The sequence below is a fragment of the Pleurodeles waltl genome, chromosome 7, assembly GCF_031143425.1.
Source record: "Pleurodeles waltl isolate 20211129_DDA chromosome 7, aPleWal1.hap1.20221129, whole genome shotgun sequence".
Lineage (NCBI taxonomy): Eukaryota > Metazoa > Chordata > Amphibia > Caudata > Salamandridae > Pleurodeles > Pleurodeles waltl.
In genome coordinates, this window is record NC_090446.1 from 1,373,297,362 (window position 1) to 1,373,317,453 (window position 20,092).

At 44.0% G+C, this 20,092-nt stretch overlaps 1 protein-coding gene across 3 annotated transcripts in view; it reads left to right on the forward strand.

Moving 5' to 3' along the window:
- Window positions 1–20,092, forward strand: part of NUCB1 (nucleobindin 1) — a 107,979-nt gene that overhangs the window by 22,661 nt on the left and 65,226 nt on the right. For all 3 annotated transcript variants that reach the window (XM_069200841.1, XM_069200840.1, XM_069200842.1), the window contains exons 5-6: window positions 923–1,026; window positions 15,268–15,453. In XM_069200841.1, coding sequence (XP_069056942.1) covers window positions 923–1,026; window positions 15,268–15,453 — 290 coding nt within the window. The remainder of the gene's footprint in view (window positions 1–922; window positions 1,027–15,267; window positions 15,454–20,092) is intronic.

A 20,092-nucleotide genomic window follows, 5' to 3' on the forward strand; every position in this document is an offset into this window, starting at 1 on the left:
TATAACTTGTTGTTGTGTCTCCTTTGTGATGTATTTATGTCAGCCAGGAAACCCATTGTAACACATGGCTACTATGCTCTATTGAGAACAGACAAACTGCTACTTTGAATATAGGAAGACTATTTTGTAATAAGAGTACAGAAGACTGCTGCAATAAGAATTCATGGGTGGCTGTTGAATTTGCTTTATTGAGTGTACTGTGTAAGGGAATTTAATAAGCTTCTGCTGCCTGGGCTGGGAGAAGTGATATTATAGGTGGAGTGTTTGGGACCCTCATCTGTAAATTTGCTGCTACGAGCATCTGTTACTGCAAAGCATGAGTTTTAAGTACCCATAGCCATCTTCGCTCTGAAAAGGGGATGCATTTTGGGTGATCATACACTTTCCTATCAAAACCCCCCCCACCCCCACCCCCACCCCCCCACTCAAGATATCCGAGCACTCTTCCGATAATAAGTGGGAAAAAAAGAAAACATGGAGCTCGTCAACAGACTCAAGGTTGTCCAGTTTCCTTCAGAAAAAAATATGCGGAGGAACCGGAAAACACCATTGCATGATGCCACGTTTTTTTTAAAAAGTGTTAAAAGACTTTTGTCCCAACAGTGGATGACAATATTCGCTGTTACAAGTTTATTAATATGTGCTTAAACATCTGTTAGTCTTTTGTCCAATAGTACTGCAGCACTGTCAGTGAAGTATTGTAATGGGCTATTGTTTTCAGTCATTGCTGTGGTAGCTGTATGTTGTGAGCTCTTTGAATGTCTGCTGTAACTGTGAAGTGTGTACTGCATGCGCTGTAGCAGTAGCTCAGAGGGGCTTGTGTCGATTCTTGGTACACTTATTGTCCACTTCCCTCCAAATCAGTAAATGAGACTGGAGATGTGCGGATTATGTAACCCACCTCTCCTGGTTCTCTCCTTAGATGTACAAATTGACCACTTGGGTTTGCTGAAGCAGTTTGAGCACTTGGACCCACACAATCAACACACATTTGAGGCAAGAGACTTGGAACTCCTGATTCAGGCGGTAAGTGAGAATATGATATTGAATCCCATGGATGTGCGTAAGGCCATCTCTGCAGCAGCAGGAATGGAGTCCCATGATTTTGCTTTTCAAATGTCTACATTACTGTAGCATGTGAAAGGCACTAGTTTGCATTTTACTATTCTAGATTTGTATGCTGTACATCATCTCACCCGTAATGGCTAGCTTAGAAAATGGATTATATTTACATGTTCTGTACTACAGACTGAGTCATTATGGATTGTGGTATTGACCAGAAGCCCACAGTTCTTTAAAGTGTACATACCATCTTCAAACTTCTCTGCCATCTGAAAAATTTGTATCATCAACACGGACTATATTCTTCGATAACCTGAGGTGTTCAATCAGATGACAACTAGGTCTGTTTAACTTTGGATCTTTGCCTGCTTGGGTTGAAGGTGTATGTTTCAAGGGAAACACTGAAACCTGTCATTCATTGCTGGATCTTTATTGATTAGAGATTTTTTTTATTTGGTTCCCCAGTTGTATGGAATAACCACTAAATTCGAAATGACAAAAAGCTACCAAATGATTAAAGTGGGACATAGACAGAAGGCTTCTTAAATTCTGCCTAAACTGAAGTGCAGCCATCTATGTGGACAACAATTTGACGAGTAAGTTGCTTCCCATGAGATCACAATACTTGCCAGTTTAAGGTTAATGCTCTCTTCCTACCTAAGATTATAAACAGGAAGACGCGTTGTCAAAGTCAATAGGTCTCACCTATCAGAGGGATTGGTTTTGGCAGTGTTTTGCAGCCATCCTGACAGCAGCAGATGGTTTGCAGTGTAGCTAAAACTAATTGTAAGAGGCGGTATGACCAAGCCAGGGATAATGCGCTTCTTTTAAAAGATGTGCATTAACACTGGATGTGTTAGTTCTTTTTTTTATTATTATTTTTATCCATGCTACACAGCAGCGATGCTACATTAGAGCATGGCTACAAATCATTGCCAAAGTGCAGTACCCATGCTGTACAGGATGAACAAAAGGCAGTGGTAGAGTCATTATTCTCAAAGGCGAAACCTATCAGCTTTGCCAATGCTTGTTTGCACTCGGCACAACACCCTTATGATTCTGAGCAAATCAGTCAATCTCACCATGTGTTTAAAAAAAAAAAATATATATATATATACATTTGGCAGAAATGTCCTATCAGATTTAAAAAAGCAACTGCGCCCGTGTCTTAGTTAAAATAGATTTGGAAGCAGATATTGCCACTAAAAAAGCTGATAACTACTGTTGTCACAATACGCATCCATTTCAAAGGAGAAAAAGGCTTCTGTGATGTGCGTCTGTGTAGGAAGCTGGCCTGGTGTGTGGTGGGTACCTAAGGTACTTACACCTTATACCAGTTCCAGGTATCCCCTATTAGTGTAGTGTAGGCAGTGTCTAGAAGCCAGGCTTTCTAGAGGGTAGCTGTGGATGAGCAGCCAAGGCTTATCTGGGAGACATGCAAAGCTCATGGAATACCACTCTAGTCACACAGCACTTACACACATGAAAGAAAACACTCAGTGTTACTAAAATAAAGGTACTTTATTTTAGTTTCACAATACCAAAAAGTACTGGAGAGGCAACCCTCCAACAGAAGGTAAGTAACACACTAAATATATACACTAGTTATCAGCAGTAGGCATAGAAAGTGATAGAAAACCGTGCAAATGCAGTAGTGACACTAGGGGGCAGCCCAAACCATATACTTAAAAAATGGAATTCGAGCACAGGACCCCCACCTAGGTAAGTGGAATGTGTAGAGGGGAGCTGGGGGTACTAGGAAACCCCAAAGATAAGTACCACAGTGCCCCGTAGCGACCAGGAGGAAAGGAGAAAATTACTAGTTTTTCCCCAAACCACCCAAAAAGGAGAAAATGCAACACCCAGACAAGACTGCGAGAAACCATTGATTGTTTCCCGAAGAGGAAGACCGGTGGAAGAAGGCGACCAAGTCCAGAAGTCACATAAGAGTCCAGGAGGTGTAGGAGCTACTACCCACCCAGCTGTGGATGCAGGAGTTGGTCGACTGTGAGACATACAGTCAGGAATGCAGCACTGGAGCAGGTGAAGAGTTCCTGGAGGATGCAGTCGACGTCACACGCCGGATGGAAGATTGCAGTACATCAGTGGCATAGAAAAGCCACCAACAAGCCTTGGCAAATGCAGAAGTAGCGGTGAAGCAAAAGTGGAGCTGCCGGGGACCAGCAAAGTCCAGGAGGACTCCACCCACGTGGGGAGCCCTAGGGAGACCCTCAGAAAGGCAGAGAGTCTGAAGAAGAAGAGGCAGTCCCCACAGGTGACCCACTGGATGAGGAACCAGGAGTCACAGAGGAGCCCACGCTGCAGGAGAATCACGCAGAGGGCTGTGCATCGCAGGAAGGAGGGCTGTGGCTACATGAACCCTGAAGACCTCTTGGAGGAGATGCAAACAAGCCTTGGTAGCTGCAAGAGACGTGATGCATGGGGTACTATCCTGTATGGGAAGGCATGGGCTTACCTCCACCAAAGTTGGACATCTGGCAGAGAGGACCAAGAGGACTACTCCGGACCACCACCCATAATGCAGGATTTACGCAGCTCGGGATGAGGGGAGATCCACGCAGCCGGTCATCGTTGGCATTTAGGGGGTTATTACAACTTTGGAGGAGGTGTTAATCCGTCCCAAAAGTGACGGTAAAGTGAGGGATATACCACCAGCCGTATTACGAGTCCATTATATCCTATGGAACTCGTAATACGGTTGGTGGTATATCCGTCACATTTGGGACGGATTAACACCTCCTCCAAAGTTGTAATAACCCCCTTAGTGCCTTCCTGGGCTTGAGCTGTTCAAGCAGCAGGAGGCCAGAAAACCTCTCTGAGGGAGGCAGCAGCTTGGACTGCCTGGAAAACTTTAAAGGCTGGTAGGAGCAATGCTGGGGATCCTCTAAGGAGCCCCCAGAGTGCATGGAATCATACTTCTAATACTGGCAACAGTATTTGGGTATGATTCTGACATGTTTGATACTAAACATGCCTAGGTTTGGAGTTACCATTATGTAGCTGGACATAGGTAGTGACCTATGTCCAGTACACACATAAAATGGCATCCCCGCACTCATGAAGTCCATGAGAATGGCACTGGAGGTCGTGTGGCACCTCTGCTAGTTCAGGGGTGCCCTCACACACAGGTACTTGCACCCTGCCCTCTGGGCTAGGAGGGCCTGCCATAGGGGGGGCTTACAGTGAACTGGTGCAGTGACCTATTGAGAAAAAGGGTGCATGCACCCTTTCATGCAGGTTGCAATGGCAGGCCTGCAGAACACTTTGCATGGGCTCCCCTGGTACACCAATGCCCTGGGTACTTGTGTACCATATACTAGAGACTTACATGGGGGCACCAGTATGCCAAATGCAGGGTGAAAATGGTACAAGTTACCAAGCTAGAAGGGAGAGCGCATAATCACCGGGTTCCTGGTTAGCAGGATCCCATTAAACAGTCACCCCCATTTTCTGCCTGTTGTCAGTGTGTTTAACTATGCCAAGAAAGAGGGTACTCTCCTACAATGCGGCATAGTAAAACATAGCTACAAGAGTTTCTACAAGGATGACAGAGAAGAATAAAAAATAAAAGTAGGACCTCGGTCACCAAACGATCAGTGGAAGGGCAGCAATCAAGCTGAAGCAATCGGTACTTGGCCCAGGCTCCAGCCAAAAGAATAGGAAGTGAAGCCAGACCTTGTTGGTCAATTAGAAGGCAGCAAATAAGCATGGGCATGAAGCCAATGAATGTTGAGCAATGGCCGAGCTGCAAGCACCTTGTTTGATACAGTATCTCTCATAAGTGAGCGAACATGCAATGCATGCGCTTTTGCAGGCTAGACCTAACAAAATGCACCTGGTTCTATGTGACAGTGTTTGGTCTAGGTTTCAGTGACTGTTGGCTTTTGGAGCTGGGGGAATCACAAGATTTGTTCTTTGGTTCCATAGGAGCAAGCATGGATTTAGAAAAATGTGTCTGTCCAGGCTTCTAATTCAGAAGATTATGAACAGCAGCCAAACCAGATTGAGGGCCTACTAAAGGCTGTTCTTATGACCGGTATAAAAGTCTATATTTTCCCACACCAATAGACATTTGGAGTATAAGAACCCCCTCAAAGTGCCAGGAGTTATTACCATATTAGTGCTGTTGGACTTGAGAGATGGATGTGAGTTGGCTACTTCTATGCCAAAAGAAGTGTACTTCAGATTTGAGACTCTTGAATGCTGTTTGCTCCTTCCTACCCCATGCCCCCTTCCAATTGCTCCTTTTTCAGCGCCCCTTCTCAATATAAAAGTATATATATTTGTTAAGTTTATAAGGCCCTAGCAGCTGCAAAGTGCTACCGGGGCACTTGCTTCCTTTTTTGTGCTGCCTATGCACTTTTTTTTTTTCCTTGTAATTTTCTTTTCTAAAATGGCCACCCACTGTTAGTAAATTTAAAACTTCCAAAATGACCACCAGTAGATAGTCAACAGTGCACGCTCACACATCACAATGCAGGCACATGCAAGCATCATGATGCATGTGTACGCATCGTTGACCATCTTGGGATGGATTTTCTTTAAGAGAAAACTATTCCAAAATGGCCGGCGATGCATCCACCTCCATGCGTCATGATGCATGCACTGTGATGCATTGTGGCTTCTTTTGCGGTTAATGGCAATGAAAAATGCATTACCAAAGCCAGTACCCGAGACCTAATACTTGTCTGAATCTTGGCAATGCGTTCTCTTTCATATTCAGCATTCCCTTGTGACTAACTGCATTTAGCACTTGACCCCTCAAAACGTGATTTCTCAAAATTAACATGACATTGATTCATGTGCTTCCCCTTTTGCTAATGCTAGCCTTGGGAATTTGTATGGACAACACTTAACACCACCAGCAGTGACCGCCAGTGGGATTTCAAACTCTGGGCTTTGCATCTAACTGGATTTCCAAATTACTTGGTGGTCACTGCACGTTTGATCCTATTCTATGTGCAGAAAAGTTTGTCTTGCCTTCTTCATTTTAGTTCTTCACCATGGGGTTGGCATTGTAGGGAGCATGTACAGAAAGGTAATCCACACTGAAATTGTATAATGTTTCACTTTTAACGCTCTTTTTAAGATGCTTTTGCACACCACAAACTGCTTATCTAGTCTTTTAGTTTGAAGCAAGCATTGGCAAAGCCAGTAGGTCTCGACATTGAATAGTCAAGCTTTTGTCTAGTTTGAAAAGACATGTGAATGCATTCATCAAAATGCCTGCTCACACTTGCCCGGCAATGTGTAAATGGATGTCGTGTCACTCCACGCGCATCAGAATATGTGTACGTTTGTGTGTGACACACGTGATGGTAGTGAGAGCAGGCAGTGGCATACTTGAGGAATTGAGTTTGAGAAACGGATACATTTAAATAATATATATAGATATATATGTTCAATGGCATGTGTAGCTGCAGATACACATGCTATGCACAGGTCCTTCCATCCAGTGTTGGGCTTGGAGTGTTACAAGTTGTTTTTCTTCTAAGAAGTCTTTTCGAGTCATGGGACCGAATGACTCCTCCTTTTCGGCTCCATTGCGCATGGGCTTCGACTCCATCTTAGATTCTTTTCTCTCCGCCATCGAGTTCGGACGTGCTCCTCTTCACTCTGTTGTTTGAGTCGGAAAAAAACTATAATCCATCGAAAATCGTCGGTATTGTTCTTGATCACGCACAATCTAGCATCAACACCTCTGTACCGGCGGACACACTTCTTCGGTTGCCCTTCGGGGCACCCACGCCCAACTTGGGCCTGGTCGGCCCGACCGCAGGTATCGTCGAAGCCTCATGGACCAGACCCCGTTCAGATTCTGCCCTCTGCCACGCCAAGTATCCCTACACAGATTAACATCTGGTTTGTAATCTGTGTTTGTCTCCAGATCATCGAGAGGATACTTGTGAAGCCTGTAGATCGTTCCGTTCCAAAACATCCTTACGAGACCGAAGAGCGAGAAGATTGCAGATGGCATCTAGAAGCACCGAACGCCTCAACGCGGAAGAGGAGGAGATGGTTCACACCACCATCTCCGTTCAGGGATCCGACTCCGAAGAGTCTGACGCCGACCGACTACTGTCAGCGGGCCAGCATGTGAGTACGCTTGCCCCGACCCAGACCAAGACCAAACATACGGCCTCGAGGACGCTACTGCCGGAAGGCCATGGCTCCACCCGTAAAAAATCGACCGGTGACCAAGTGACACCTTCGGCACCGAAAAAGGCCACGCCCGTTACCAAGTCTTCGGATTCGAGCCGAGACACAGGGTCCGAAAGCACACGCACCGACCTATCGAGTCGAGACCCCGAAAGTCCCATTCGGAACCAAGGCCAACAACTACTCCAGGCCCTTCGGTGCCAAAAAAAACGGCTTCTGAGCCAAAAAAGCATTCCTATACAGAGGAGCATGGACTTTCGAAACAGTTAAAAGAAAGCCATATATTTGAGGAAGAGCTACAACAAATGGAGGATTTCGATGACAAACAAGCCAGGATACAGATCCACAAGGACACTGGCAAGATTCTCACAGCACCTCCTCTCAGGAAAAAAAGAAAACTGGCCTTCCATGGACGTTTGGACATTGATCAGCCAACGGCTAAAGTGCCAAGAGAGAAATCTCAGCCTCGCCAGTTTTCTCCTCAGCAGTCTCCTCCTCACTCTCCATCCACTGCACAGTCTCCAACACACACTATGCAGTCACATCAGGACACAAATCCATGGGATCTATACGATGACCCGGTATCAGACAACAGCCCAGAGTGCTACCCATCTAAGCCCTCTCCACCTGAGGATAGCACCTCGTATACACAGGTTTTAGCTAGGGCAGCAGCTTTCCACAACATAAGCATGCACACAGAACCTCTAGAGGATGTCTTTTTGTTCAATGCATTGTCCTCAACCCACGCCACATACCAAAGCTTACCCATGCTCCCCGGTATGCTCAAACATGCCCAGCAGATATTCCAGGAGCCGATTAAAGAAAGGGCTATAACCCCAAGGGTAGAAAAAAAAAAATACAAACCACCACCCGCAGACCCGGTGTATATCGCACAACAGCTGCCCCCCGATTCAGTAGTGGTCAGCGCAGCGAGGAAAAGAGCTAACTCGCAGTCCTCTGGAGATGCACCCCCTCCAGATAAGGAAAGTAAAAAAATTTATGCTGTAGGGAAAAGGATGGCGTCACAAGCAGCCAATCAGTGGCGCATAGCTAATTCGCAGGCCCTCCTCGCTAGATACGATAGGGCTCATTGGGATGAGATGAAGGACATTATTCAGTATCTCCCCAAGGAACACCCAAAGAGAGCTCAGCAGGTAGTAGAGGAGGGACAGGCGATTACAAACAACCAAATAAGATTGGTGCTAGACTTGGCTGATACAGCTGCAAGGACTATAAATACGGCTGTCTCCATTAGGCGGCATGCATGGCTCAGATCATCCGGTTTTAAACCTGAAATCCAACCGGCTGTCCTCCACATGCCTTTTAATCATCAGCAATTATTTGGCACACAGGTGGACACAGCCATAGATAAAATGTAAAAAGATGCCGACACTGCTAAAGCGATGGGAGCACTTAACTCATCCCAATACAGAGGCACAATTCTGAAACCTCAATATAGGGGAGGCTTCAGGCCACAGCCCTCCGAGCCATCCACCTCACAATCCAAGCCCTCATACCAGACACAATACCAAAGAGGGGGATTTCGGGGATCCTACAGAGGACAATTTCCCAAATCTAGAGGAAAATTCCAATCCTCAAAACAAGCCACTAACAATAAACAGTGACTTTGTCATCACCTTCCCTCAACACACTTCCCCTGTGGGAGGAAGACTGAAAATGTTCCACGACCAGTGGTCTGACATCACAACACACATGGGTACTATCCATTATCTAACATGGTTACTTACAGAGTTCACACAATTTCCTCCGGACATTCCCCCAAAAGCACACACACTTTCAACATCTTGCAATGTTACAAACAGAAGTGCAGACGCTATTACTCAAACAAGCCAGAGAACTAGTGCCACATCATCAAAAAGGAACAGGGGTTTACTCTCTGTATGTCCTTATTCCCAAGAAAGACAAAACATTAAGGCCAATATTAGATCTCAGGACTCAACCTCTACATACGATCAGAACAGTTTCACATGGTGACACTACAAGATGTAGTCCCATTGCTACAACAGGGAGAATTGATTTCAACACTGGATCTAAAAGATGCGTATTTTCACATACCCATCCATCCAGCACACAGAAAATACCTCAGGTTTGTTATACAGGGGAAACATTACCAATTCAAGGTATTACCTTTCGGGATAACGAGCCCCCAGAGTCTTTACAAAATGCCCTGCTGTAGTAGCGGCATACATAAGGAGACAACATATGCATGCATTCCCATATCTCGACGATTGGCTAATAAGAGCCAACACTCAAAAACAGTGTCAACATCACACACGTTATGTAATAGATACCCTACACACACTAGGGTTCTCAATAAATTACCAAAAATCACACCTGCAACCATCGCAAATTCAGCAGTACTTAGGAGCTACACTGAACACTCAAAAGGCGCTTGCAAGTCTAAGCCCACAAAGAGTGCAATCGTTCCACACCATATTGCCAAAAATTCAGCCAAATCAACACTACACTGTCCGTTTTGTCATGAAACTGCTAGGTATGATGGCATCATGCATTGCTGTTGTTCCAAACGCAAGAGTACACATGAGACCCTTACAACAGTGCCTCGCAAAACAATGGTCACAGGCACAGGGTAATCTCCAAGATCTAGTGTTGATAGACTGCCAAACACACATTTCGCTTCAGTGGTGGTGGTGGAAGACAAAGGGCGGCCATTTCAAGCCCCTGTGCCTCATGCCATTCTCACAACAGATGTGTGAATGATTGGATGGGGAGCACACATCAACAATCACAATATTCAGGGACAATGGGACAACAAACCGAAGCTGCTTCACATAAATCACTTAGAACTGCTAGCAGTCTCCCTAGCACTAAGAGCCTTTCACCCTCTCCTTGCTCACAAACACGTTCTGGTTGGAACAGACAATATGACAACAATGTACTACTTAAACAAACAAGGAGGAACCCACTCATCACAACTTTGCCTTATAGCACAAAACATTTGGCAACTCACAACAACATTCACCTGGTAGCTCAATACATTCCAGGGATTCACAATCAGTTAGCAGATGAGCTCAGTCGAGATCACCAACAAACTCACGAGTGGGAAATTCACCCCCCAGATACTTCACAAATAATTTCGTCAGTGGGGGACACCAAACATAGATCTGTTCGCCACCAACCAAAACGCAAAATGCCAAAACCTTGCATCCAGGTACACACACCCTCAGTCCAAGGGCAATGCTCTATGGATCAACTGGTCAGGGATATTTACTTACGCTTTTCCCCCTCTCCCGCTCATTCCATTTTTGGTCAACAAACTGCATCAAAACAAACTCATACTTCTAGCACCAACGTGGGCACGCCAGCCATGGTACACCACACTGCTAGACTTGTCAATAGTACCACACATCAAACTCCCAAACAGACCAGACCTGCTGACACAGAGCAAACAGCAGATCAGACACCCCAATCCAGCGATGCTCAATCTGGCAATCTGGCTCCTGAAATCTTAGAGTTTGTGTATCTAAATCTTCCACTAGAGTGTATGGAAGTCATTAAACAGGCAAGAAAACCTACTATCAGGCAGTGTAATACAAACAAATGGAAAATATTTGTTTTCTACTGTCAAGCAAAACACATAACACCGTTAGATGCGTCCATACAGGACATCATGAGTTATTTACTCCACCTACAAAAAGCAAATTTAGCTTTTTCATCCATCAAAATACATCTCACAGCAATTTCTGGTTATTTGCAGAATAAACAAACCAAATCTCTATTTAGGGTACCAGTCATTAAAGCTTTCATGGAGGGTCTAAAACGAATCATGCCTCCAAGAACGCCACCAGTACCATCATGGAACCTTAACATTGTACTTGCACGACTCATGGGGCCACCATTTGAACCCATGCACTCTTGTCAGATTCAATTCCTAACTTGGAAAGTAGCATTTCTAATGGCAATCACTTCATTACGAAGAGTTAGTGAAATACAAGCTTTCACTATTGAAGAACCCTTTATACAAGTACACAAACATAAGGTTGTACTCCGCACAAACCCTAAATTTCTACCTAAAGTTATCTCACCGTTTCATTTAAACCAAACAGTGGAACTTCCAGTCTTCTTCCCACAGCCAGTCTCCGTGGCAGAAAGAGCACTACATACATAAGATATTAAAAGAGCTCTGATGTATTACATTAACAGAACAAAATCTTTTCGTAAAACTAAACAATTGTTCGCATTCTAAAAACCCCATACTGGTAATCCTATATCAAAACAAGGCATAGCCAGGTGGATAGTGAAACGTATACAAACTTGTTACCTAAAGGCTAAAAGACAACTGCGAATTACACCGAAGGCGCACTCCACTAGGAAAAAAGGAGCGACAATGGCATTTCTAGGAAACATACCATTGACTGAAATTTGTAAAGCAGCCACTTGGTCGACACCTCATACATTTACCAAGCATTACTGTGTAGATGTGTTAGCAACACAACAAGCCACAGTAGAACAGGCTGTACTAAGAACATTTCAGACAACTTTAACTCCTACAGGCTGACCACCGCTTAGGGGAGGATTACTGCTTTGTAGTCTATGCATAGCATGTGTATCTGCAGCTACACATGCCATCGAACGGAAAATGTCACTTACCCAGTGTATATCTGTTCGTGGCATGTTCCGCTGCAGATTCACATGCGCCCTCCCTCCTCCCCAGGAGCCTGTAGCCGTTAAAGTTACATTTAAAATTTGTATATATGTATATACATCTTTATTCCATTGCATGGACACCTCTTTATTTAATCTGTGTATATACACTCCAGTGTCAAATCTGGCTTGACGGGTGTGCTGGGATCTCATAACACTGGAGGCACACTTGACATGGAGAACAGTCTGCCAAGACTATTCTTGTGTATCCACTCACTGGTTTCTGAAGGACTCTGCTTTTATCCTACCAGACTTTTGCCTATGGGTTTCTTGTGGGCACAGTGCCTGCTCCAAACTGGACTAGTGTTAGATACGGGAGGGCACTAAGATTACTCTAGTGCACACCATAGACACCCCGATCTTTCAGAGCCCAAGTTTAGTGTGGCCGTAAATGTTTTGACTGCTAGAAAATGCCCTGACACATTGCATTTTGGACCTGTTTGCAGTAAGGCATGCAGGAACTAGTGAAAAAGTGGACCAGGTTGGTTCTGACCACTCTTACTTAATTGGTTAGGGTGTGCCTGGTAGTCCCTCCACCACACTAACTACAGGGCCCAACTTCAGAACCCTTTCTGGACCTGTGAAAGATCAAAAGATATCTGGACCTGCTGTCTGTGACCTGGGCCCTGAACGACTCTTCCTGCTCCCTCATGTACCCGAGATAAAGACGTGAACCCCCCCAAGTGTTAGTTGACTGATCTCCTGTGTGGTTACAGGGAGACAACAAGGTGCTAGAATCTTTTCCTGAAAGTACCCAGCTGATCAGTGGCAACTGGACCTGGCTGTTTGCCTCTCCTTTGATTTTCAAGGGGGCTTTGCAGGTATACTCCTGTGGTGTATTGGTACTTAAAAGACAAAGGGCCTGATTTAGATCTTTCCAGAAGGGACTACTCCATGACAAACATGACGAATATCCTGTCTGCCATGTTATGATCCCATTATATCCTATGGGAAGTATTTCCTCTGCCAACATCTAAATCCAGCCCTTAGTCCGAAGGTAAAATCTTTGACCAGGATGAACCTAGTTGGTGTATTCAACCAGCGCTTCATCTTGGTCAGCCTCAAATTACACCTAGATCTTGGTCTACTGTAACTATTGACTATCATTGGCGTTTTGTGCTTCATGGTGCTGTTTCTGCCTAAGAATTTTAAAGTCATTTCTTCAGTTCCTTTTATTGGATTTTTGCCATTTTGTTAAAGTTTACTAAATTTGTCTAATGTACTTTGGGATTTTTATTGTTTTTGCTTTTTGACTATATTACTCTTTTGGTACTCCACTTTACACATTTCCCTAGGTTATGCCTGTCTTCTCCATGTTATAGCTACCAGGAGGATAAGCTTGTGTTATTTTAGTGATTTTGAAGGTTCACTCGCAGAAAGGTTGTGATTATTCCTTGATGTCTCATTTCTTACAATAGCTAAGTCCTAAAAAGACAGCCAATGCCAGACTCTGTCCTTTTCCCCCATTCCCATTCCCTGTACAGCTAAGCCCAGATGGGGTCTCCTCTCCATCTTGTCCACCCTCGCTGTTTGCTGCCCCCTTCAGTGACTGCAGACCACAAATTGGGCAGGGCTGTTACTCACCTGAACCAGCAACCAATTCTGCTTCAGTGTCTTGGGTGATTGCTTGATCCTCTAACCAGTTCTCACAGAGAACAAGCCTGTTTCCTGCAGTTTACTTTCTTGAATTAGGGAAGGAATATTGTCCTCACAAATGCGATTTAAGCCCAGAGATCCATGGACATGATTCTTCTTGGTTACACTCCTCTGTTTCTTGAGGGCAGCAGCCATGCATGCCTTTCTAGAGGGGATGAAGGAAGCTCACTTCTCATGCTGTACCATTCCACAAGTTTTGAAGCAGATGCAACCTCCATTTAAATCCAGTCACAGTTGTTGTATCAGCCACCCAAGCAGCTACTGTAAAGGTCACTGGTTAAATTAGCATAGCCTCACTTTGTAGAGTGAGCCTAACCAGACAACCATTTTCACTGGGTCACAAGATAAGGTTGTTTGTGTACTTGCACAAATTGGAAGTATGTGTTTATTTTTTTAAATTTTTTTTTTACATTTCTTCCTCATGGGTGCTGTTCAAAAAGGCATTAGTGTACTTTACGAGTTACAGTAGGGTCCGGAGAAGTGCAGAGGACTGAAGAGTACAATGAAAAATAGTTCTTAAATTGAGATCTTGCAAAATCGGAAAATAAAAACTGATAGAGAATTACAACCGGACATAGAAAATAAGACTATGGTTGTGAGTGTGCTTCTCCTAAGTTAGTTCAAAGAGATCAGTCAGTTTATTTTTCTTAACTTCATGTGTTTAATTTAAACCAAACTATAGACTTCACTACTTTCCTTTTTACAAACACTTGATGAGAAAGGAGGTTTTATGTACTACATCAGTATTACACAAAACATACAATATAGCTCTTGGTCTTCTGCCAACCTAGGCAGTGCTATAGTACTTCCGGTTCAGCTATTATCAGAGGGTGCTATTCTATGGGCATAGTTGACTAATTTCCTTGGCAATCTCTATTCAACAAACGTGTTAACCAGCAACATGGCCCTTTTATATAAAGTTACTGAAGTTCGCCAGGAAGCTGTAGTGGGAAATTGGTTGCTCTTCATGTATCAGGGGGTGGTTAACACTTCTTTTCAGTCTGCATGCACGTGAATCTAGATTAGGTTCAAGCTTGAAAACGTCTGTAATAGTGGTTTTGCATCCTGAGGCTAGTGTATATTGGCACCAAGCTACAAGCATGTCCTCCACCCCCACTAGTTACAGAAAACTGCTTGCATACCTTTGATAAACTTTTACAGAAAGCTTGCACAAAGGTCAGTTATATGGGGGTAAAAAAGCAAACTGAAGATGCCATTTATAGTGTGACATATCGTGGGCTTCCGCTGCGTCTTCATGAGTACTATTGACTCCACAAATAGTTGATGCTCAAGACCACTTTACACGTGTAAATAAAGTGTTTTTTTCCCAAACGGCCACTAGATGTTGGAATGCTTTGTCCAGGATTTACTAAGGTGGTTCTGAACATGATAGAATTGCATTTTTAATGTGATACACTTGATGATTAAGGGTAAAGCATTTAATTGCCAAAACAGAGTATATAATAAAAAATGTGTCTTCTCTGCGTGCTAGATGCAGTCTAGGAAAGATTTCTACTGGCTTCTGTTTTTAAAAGGCTTTTGTAGACTTTAGGTGCCAAGCTGACCTTTGGTCAGATTTCAGATCTCCTATTTAAAGTGAGGTTTTCTTAATTGAAATGGGCTGAATCTAATATAGCCTCCTTTAGGCCACTTTGAAAAGGAACTTGTTTTTAATTTTTTCAGGCCACAAAGGACCTGGAAAATTACGATGCAGCACGACATGAGGAGTTCAAGCGGTATGAGATGATGAAAGAGCATGAACGCAGGGAATACCTGAAGTCCCTTGATGAGGAAAAGCGCCGGCAGGAGGAAGCCCACTTTGAGGAGCTCAAGAAGAAGCATAATGAGCATCCCAAGGTCAACGTGCCAGTAAGTCTCCTTTTTGCCAATCGTTGTACGCATTCACCATCCTCAGCCTCTGTGTCCTGCATTCACTGCAGCAGCTCTTAGTTCTTCTTGCTGCGCTCCACGTCTTTCTTAGTTGGCATCTTCGATTATTGTTCACCTTCTAGGCACAGTGTATTTCTGGCTTCATTTGCCCCAATCTTGTCTTCATAGTGGGCTGTGATATGTATGGTTCTATTTTAAATGTATTCATTTATTTTTTTAGATCTTCATCAACATTTTCATTTCCACAAAGTTGGTGTTGAATCGCAACTATCGTCATGGTTGTCATGTAGTCTTTCCTCTATTTTTGTCTCGCTTTTGTGAGTCTGCCTTCACTTTCCGGGGTATGTGAATTCTCCCTACATGGCATAAGGTTTTACTTTATTTCTTATATATGTGTGTAAATCTGCTACGCTTGGTTTACTTAAGTGTCTTTTTAGAGAACACATGGCAATGCATTTTGTCTTTACAGTGCATGTAAAGTGGCATCTTGGCTGGTTGTAGGTCTGAATTCCTTCAAGAGCAATGGCCAAGGTTTTTTTGCGTAAACACATATTTACAAATGTACACACATTTCCTCCAACACTTGCTGTTGCTGCAGTCCGGGATTTTTGGACTGCAGCAGAAAAACATTAATATTTGAAGCTTAGATTTCATGGGAACCAGCATGTCAAGGTGTACTCTAACCACGATATTGGCAGAAATGCAGTAACTCGTAAATTACTTTAGTAAAAAACTGAGGTGCTCCAAAAGTCAGGCATCATCTCTGTTTGGAATATTGGCGGACATCAGACACACGTTTGCAACCAGCTTCCCCAAAACAACCCTATCCATTGATGGTAACTAAAATGGCTGCATGACTGTGAAATTAGTGCAGCTTTTTTTTTTTTTTTTGTACTTTTGCCATTACTATGACCTGTGTTGTTTGCAACATAGTGTATCCGACTTCCAGTGCTTAACTTCAGATGTGCTGCCCATCTTGAGGCTACCTTCCTGCGTGTCTTAGACTCCATCGAAGATGTGTTCTGGATGGGACGTACACCCTTGTGATTTTGCCCTTGTTGGCAAGCGAAATACCCACACACCGACCAACATCTTGTGTGCAAACTCTGACCCTTAACCTCACCATAAGGAAGCCGACTGTGATGCCTGCAAACCATTCAGGTCGAAAAAGACTTTTTGGGACCAGAGAGCTCAACTGCTTGAAATGTTTCACAAAGCCTCGTCCAACAGTCCAGATCTCTTCAGGAGGAGCATGCCCAGGAGGAGCCAACCGGTACTTCACCCCTTGAGCTGAAACTCGAAATTGGACGCCATACAGAGGAAACGTCCGATTCAAGGGGACACAGGCTGCATCATTGCGGCTCCTTCCTCTCCTCCACCTACAAAGAGGAAGCTGGCTTTTGAGGAAGCCGTGGACATGTTCCTTCCTCCCAGGAAGAAGCCCTGTGGATCATCCTTCTCCTCCACCATCACATCTGCCTCCTTCCCCTCTTCACACTCCACCACCATACTCTCCTATTGATGACCCACTTGATGCTTCTACTTAAGGGTCTCCAGAATCTGAAACTGGGTGGCTCGACGGGGCCCCATTAGGTGATCCTTATCTTTAGGACACCTCTAATGATCCAGTTCTCTATCCAGCTCGTCCCTTCCCTCCTGAGGATAGCACTTCCTTCCAGCAAGTTATTTCTAGGGCAGCAGCGTTCCATAATGTTGAGCTGCATAAGGAACCCCTAGAGCAGGATTTCCTTGTTGACACCCTCTCTTCCACTCACAGGAACACCCAATTTCTCCCCATGTTTCCTGGCATGATGAGACATGCCGAGGATCTATTCAGGGAGCCAGTCCGTGCCAGGGTCTTCATCCCTTGGGTGGATAAAAAGTATAAAGTGGTACCTTCAGATCCTTTGTTTATTAGGAGTCAAGTACCACCTGACTCCATCGTTGCCACCACTGCCCGCAAACGGGCCACTAGGGACACTGCTCCTGAGAAAAAAAAAAAGAGTAAGCTCATCGATGCTGCTGGGGATAGGGTTGTGGCATCACCGGGGGCTTCTTTCATTGCCCATGCTATAGAGGGATATACAAATCCTCCTCCACAGACGCCGCCACTTCCCAACAGAAGCCACCTTAGTCATCCTACACATGGGTTATTACAGAGGTTCCTTTTGAGGTCCTAACAACAAGGGAAGGGGAAAGGGTGCCTCCGCATGTGGAGCAACTTGCACTGCAAAGCAGTACTGACCTACACCTTTATATCTGGTTTCATGTATGACTTGATTTGTGTGTTACATTTGCTCATGTGAGATGCTTGCATTCACTGTGGGCCAACTTGAAAACTGGCAAATTAAACAACTGGAGTTAGTAGGTTAACGATTAAATTCAGAAGCATCTAGCCAATTCCGCACCATTCCTAAATCATCCTTCAGGTAGCTGATTATGCAAGTATTGTGCTTTGGCTGTTGTATTGAATTTCTCAACAGACCACAAATCACAAACTGAAAAAAAAGATTCTTTTACTTGGTCACATGTTTTTCCTACTAGAACAGGCACTTCTTCTAAAGGAGGCCTTGTGCAGAGATCTGATTGACTGGCAACACTTAACCAGGAAGTGTTGGCAGCCATTTTAAGACTGCTTCAGAAGAGTCTTAAATTTATTTTATTTTTCTTTTAAATTGCTCCCCCCACCCCACCCCAACACGACCTTGGTGCAGGAGTCCCCCAGGGACACCCCACCCGTGCCCCCATCCAGGCAATAAAGGAATCTTTTTAGAAATCATTGCGAATATTCCCTTGTGGAAAAAAAACCAGCAGCTTCATTGATATTTTGGATGACATTGTAAAAGTTGTCATGATTGCTGTAATATCTGGGGTGATTAGCAGTGCATGGCAAGGGTGCGGGCTATAGTTACCTTAAGATGCAAATTAGTTACTTGAAGTAACTCTAACTGCTGAATTACTAAGGTTTTGGTACGAGTAAATTCAGAATTATAACGTCCCTGTAACCTTTGGGGGTTTTTTAATTTATTTTTTTCCCCAGTAATATATATATATTTTTTTTGTTTTAACGTAAAGTAATTTTCATTGCTATACATTAATCAAACCACTGCAGCTCACAGCATTTGGCCGTGTGCGGCTGTACACGGCGGGGTTGGCCACAGGGCCGGCCTGCAAACACCCTATAACCACCCAACTCTGCACCATGCTTAGCCGAAGGGTCTGTCTCTCTGGCTGTGAGAATAGGTGTGAGAGGGTGTATCTGGGTGTGAGTATCTGAGTGGTTCTGTGAATGGATGTGTGACGAACTGAGTGGGCCTGTGAGTGGGTGCGTCAGTGTCTGAGATTGGGTATGTGAGGGTCTGAGTGTTTATGTGAGTGGGTGTGTGAGTGGGAGAAAGATTGAAAGATAGAGAGAGATTTAAGGCTTTGATGAATGATATACCTAGAACAAGCTATTTCTGGACAAATTGAAAAGAAAAATGTATTTGTCCATTAAAAAGAGTGACCTCTTTCAAGTTAAAAAGAAATTAGTGCAGGGGCATGACCACAGTCTCACCTAGACTGGAACCCTCAACCTTCAGTGTGAGGGTCTGAGACCTTAACTACTAGGCTAAAAGTGACTGCTTACTATGCTTTGCCCAGGCCTCCCTGTGATATTCAGCCCACAGATATTGATGTGAAAAAGACTTCAATGTTCCATTACTAGAAATGTTTAACTGGCAAAACACTCAAAAATAAACAGACAGCATGAGATACCTGGATTAGAAACTTTAACCTACTGAGTGACCGTCCAAGAGCTTTACCTATAGGCCAGCAGTGACTCTGTTTTGTATTAAAACATAACTATAACATTCAAATCAAACATCGGGGGTATTTCTCTGGGAACCCAGCACCAAAGCTAAGGTGTGTCCCTACCCTGGCACCTTTTCTTTATATATATATATTTTAAATCTTTCTTCCTGGGACGCGGCTGAAGTAGAGTCCGAAGTGGCTGCCAACACTTCTTGTTGAAGTGTTGGCAGCCAAGCAGATCTCAGTACGAGATCAGAAGGGTTTGCGGAGGATACATGTATATAGATATATATTACACAAAATTGTTTTTTCTTTAATTTCTCAAAAACTGCTTAACAGATTTACACTAAATATCAGAAAGGGTGCTTTCTGGACCAAGAGCTACCTTTCCGCCAAATTTGGTGTAAATCCATCCAGTGGTTGAGCCGCTATTCCGGTTCAAAATCCCTATGGAAAAGTGCATAGGGAAACGACGTTTTGGGACCCCCCTTTTTCTCTGCCCCAACTTGACAGATCACCCCGAAACTTTCCAGACAGCAGCTGAAGTGAGTGTCGTACTGTCTTTAGGAAATGATTTGGAAATTCATCAAATGGCACCAAAGTTATAAGCAAAATAAACTTTTTCTGTTGAAACTAGCTATAACTATCTAGTGGCGACCCACACCCACACACCCTAAACGTCGTCGTCTTTTTTTTTTTTTTTTTTTTTTTTTTTTTTTTTTATTCGCCCTTACCACCCTGTACCTTTACACATGGCTGAGTATAGCCTTGCCCAATCTTAAATGTACCTATACCCTTAAAAGCTGTTTGCGGGTCTGAAGGCTTA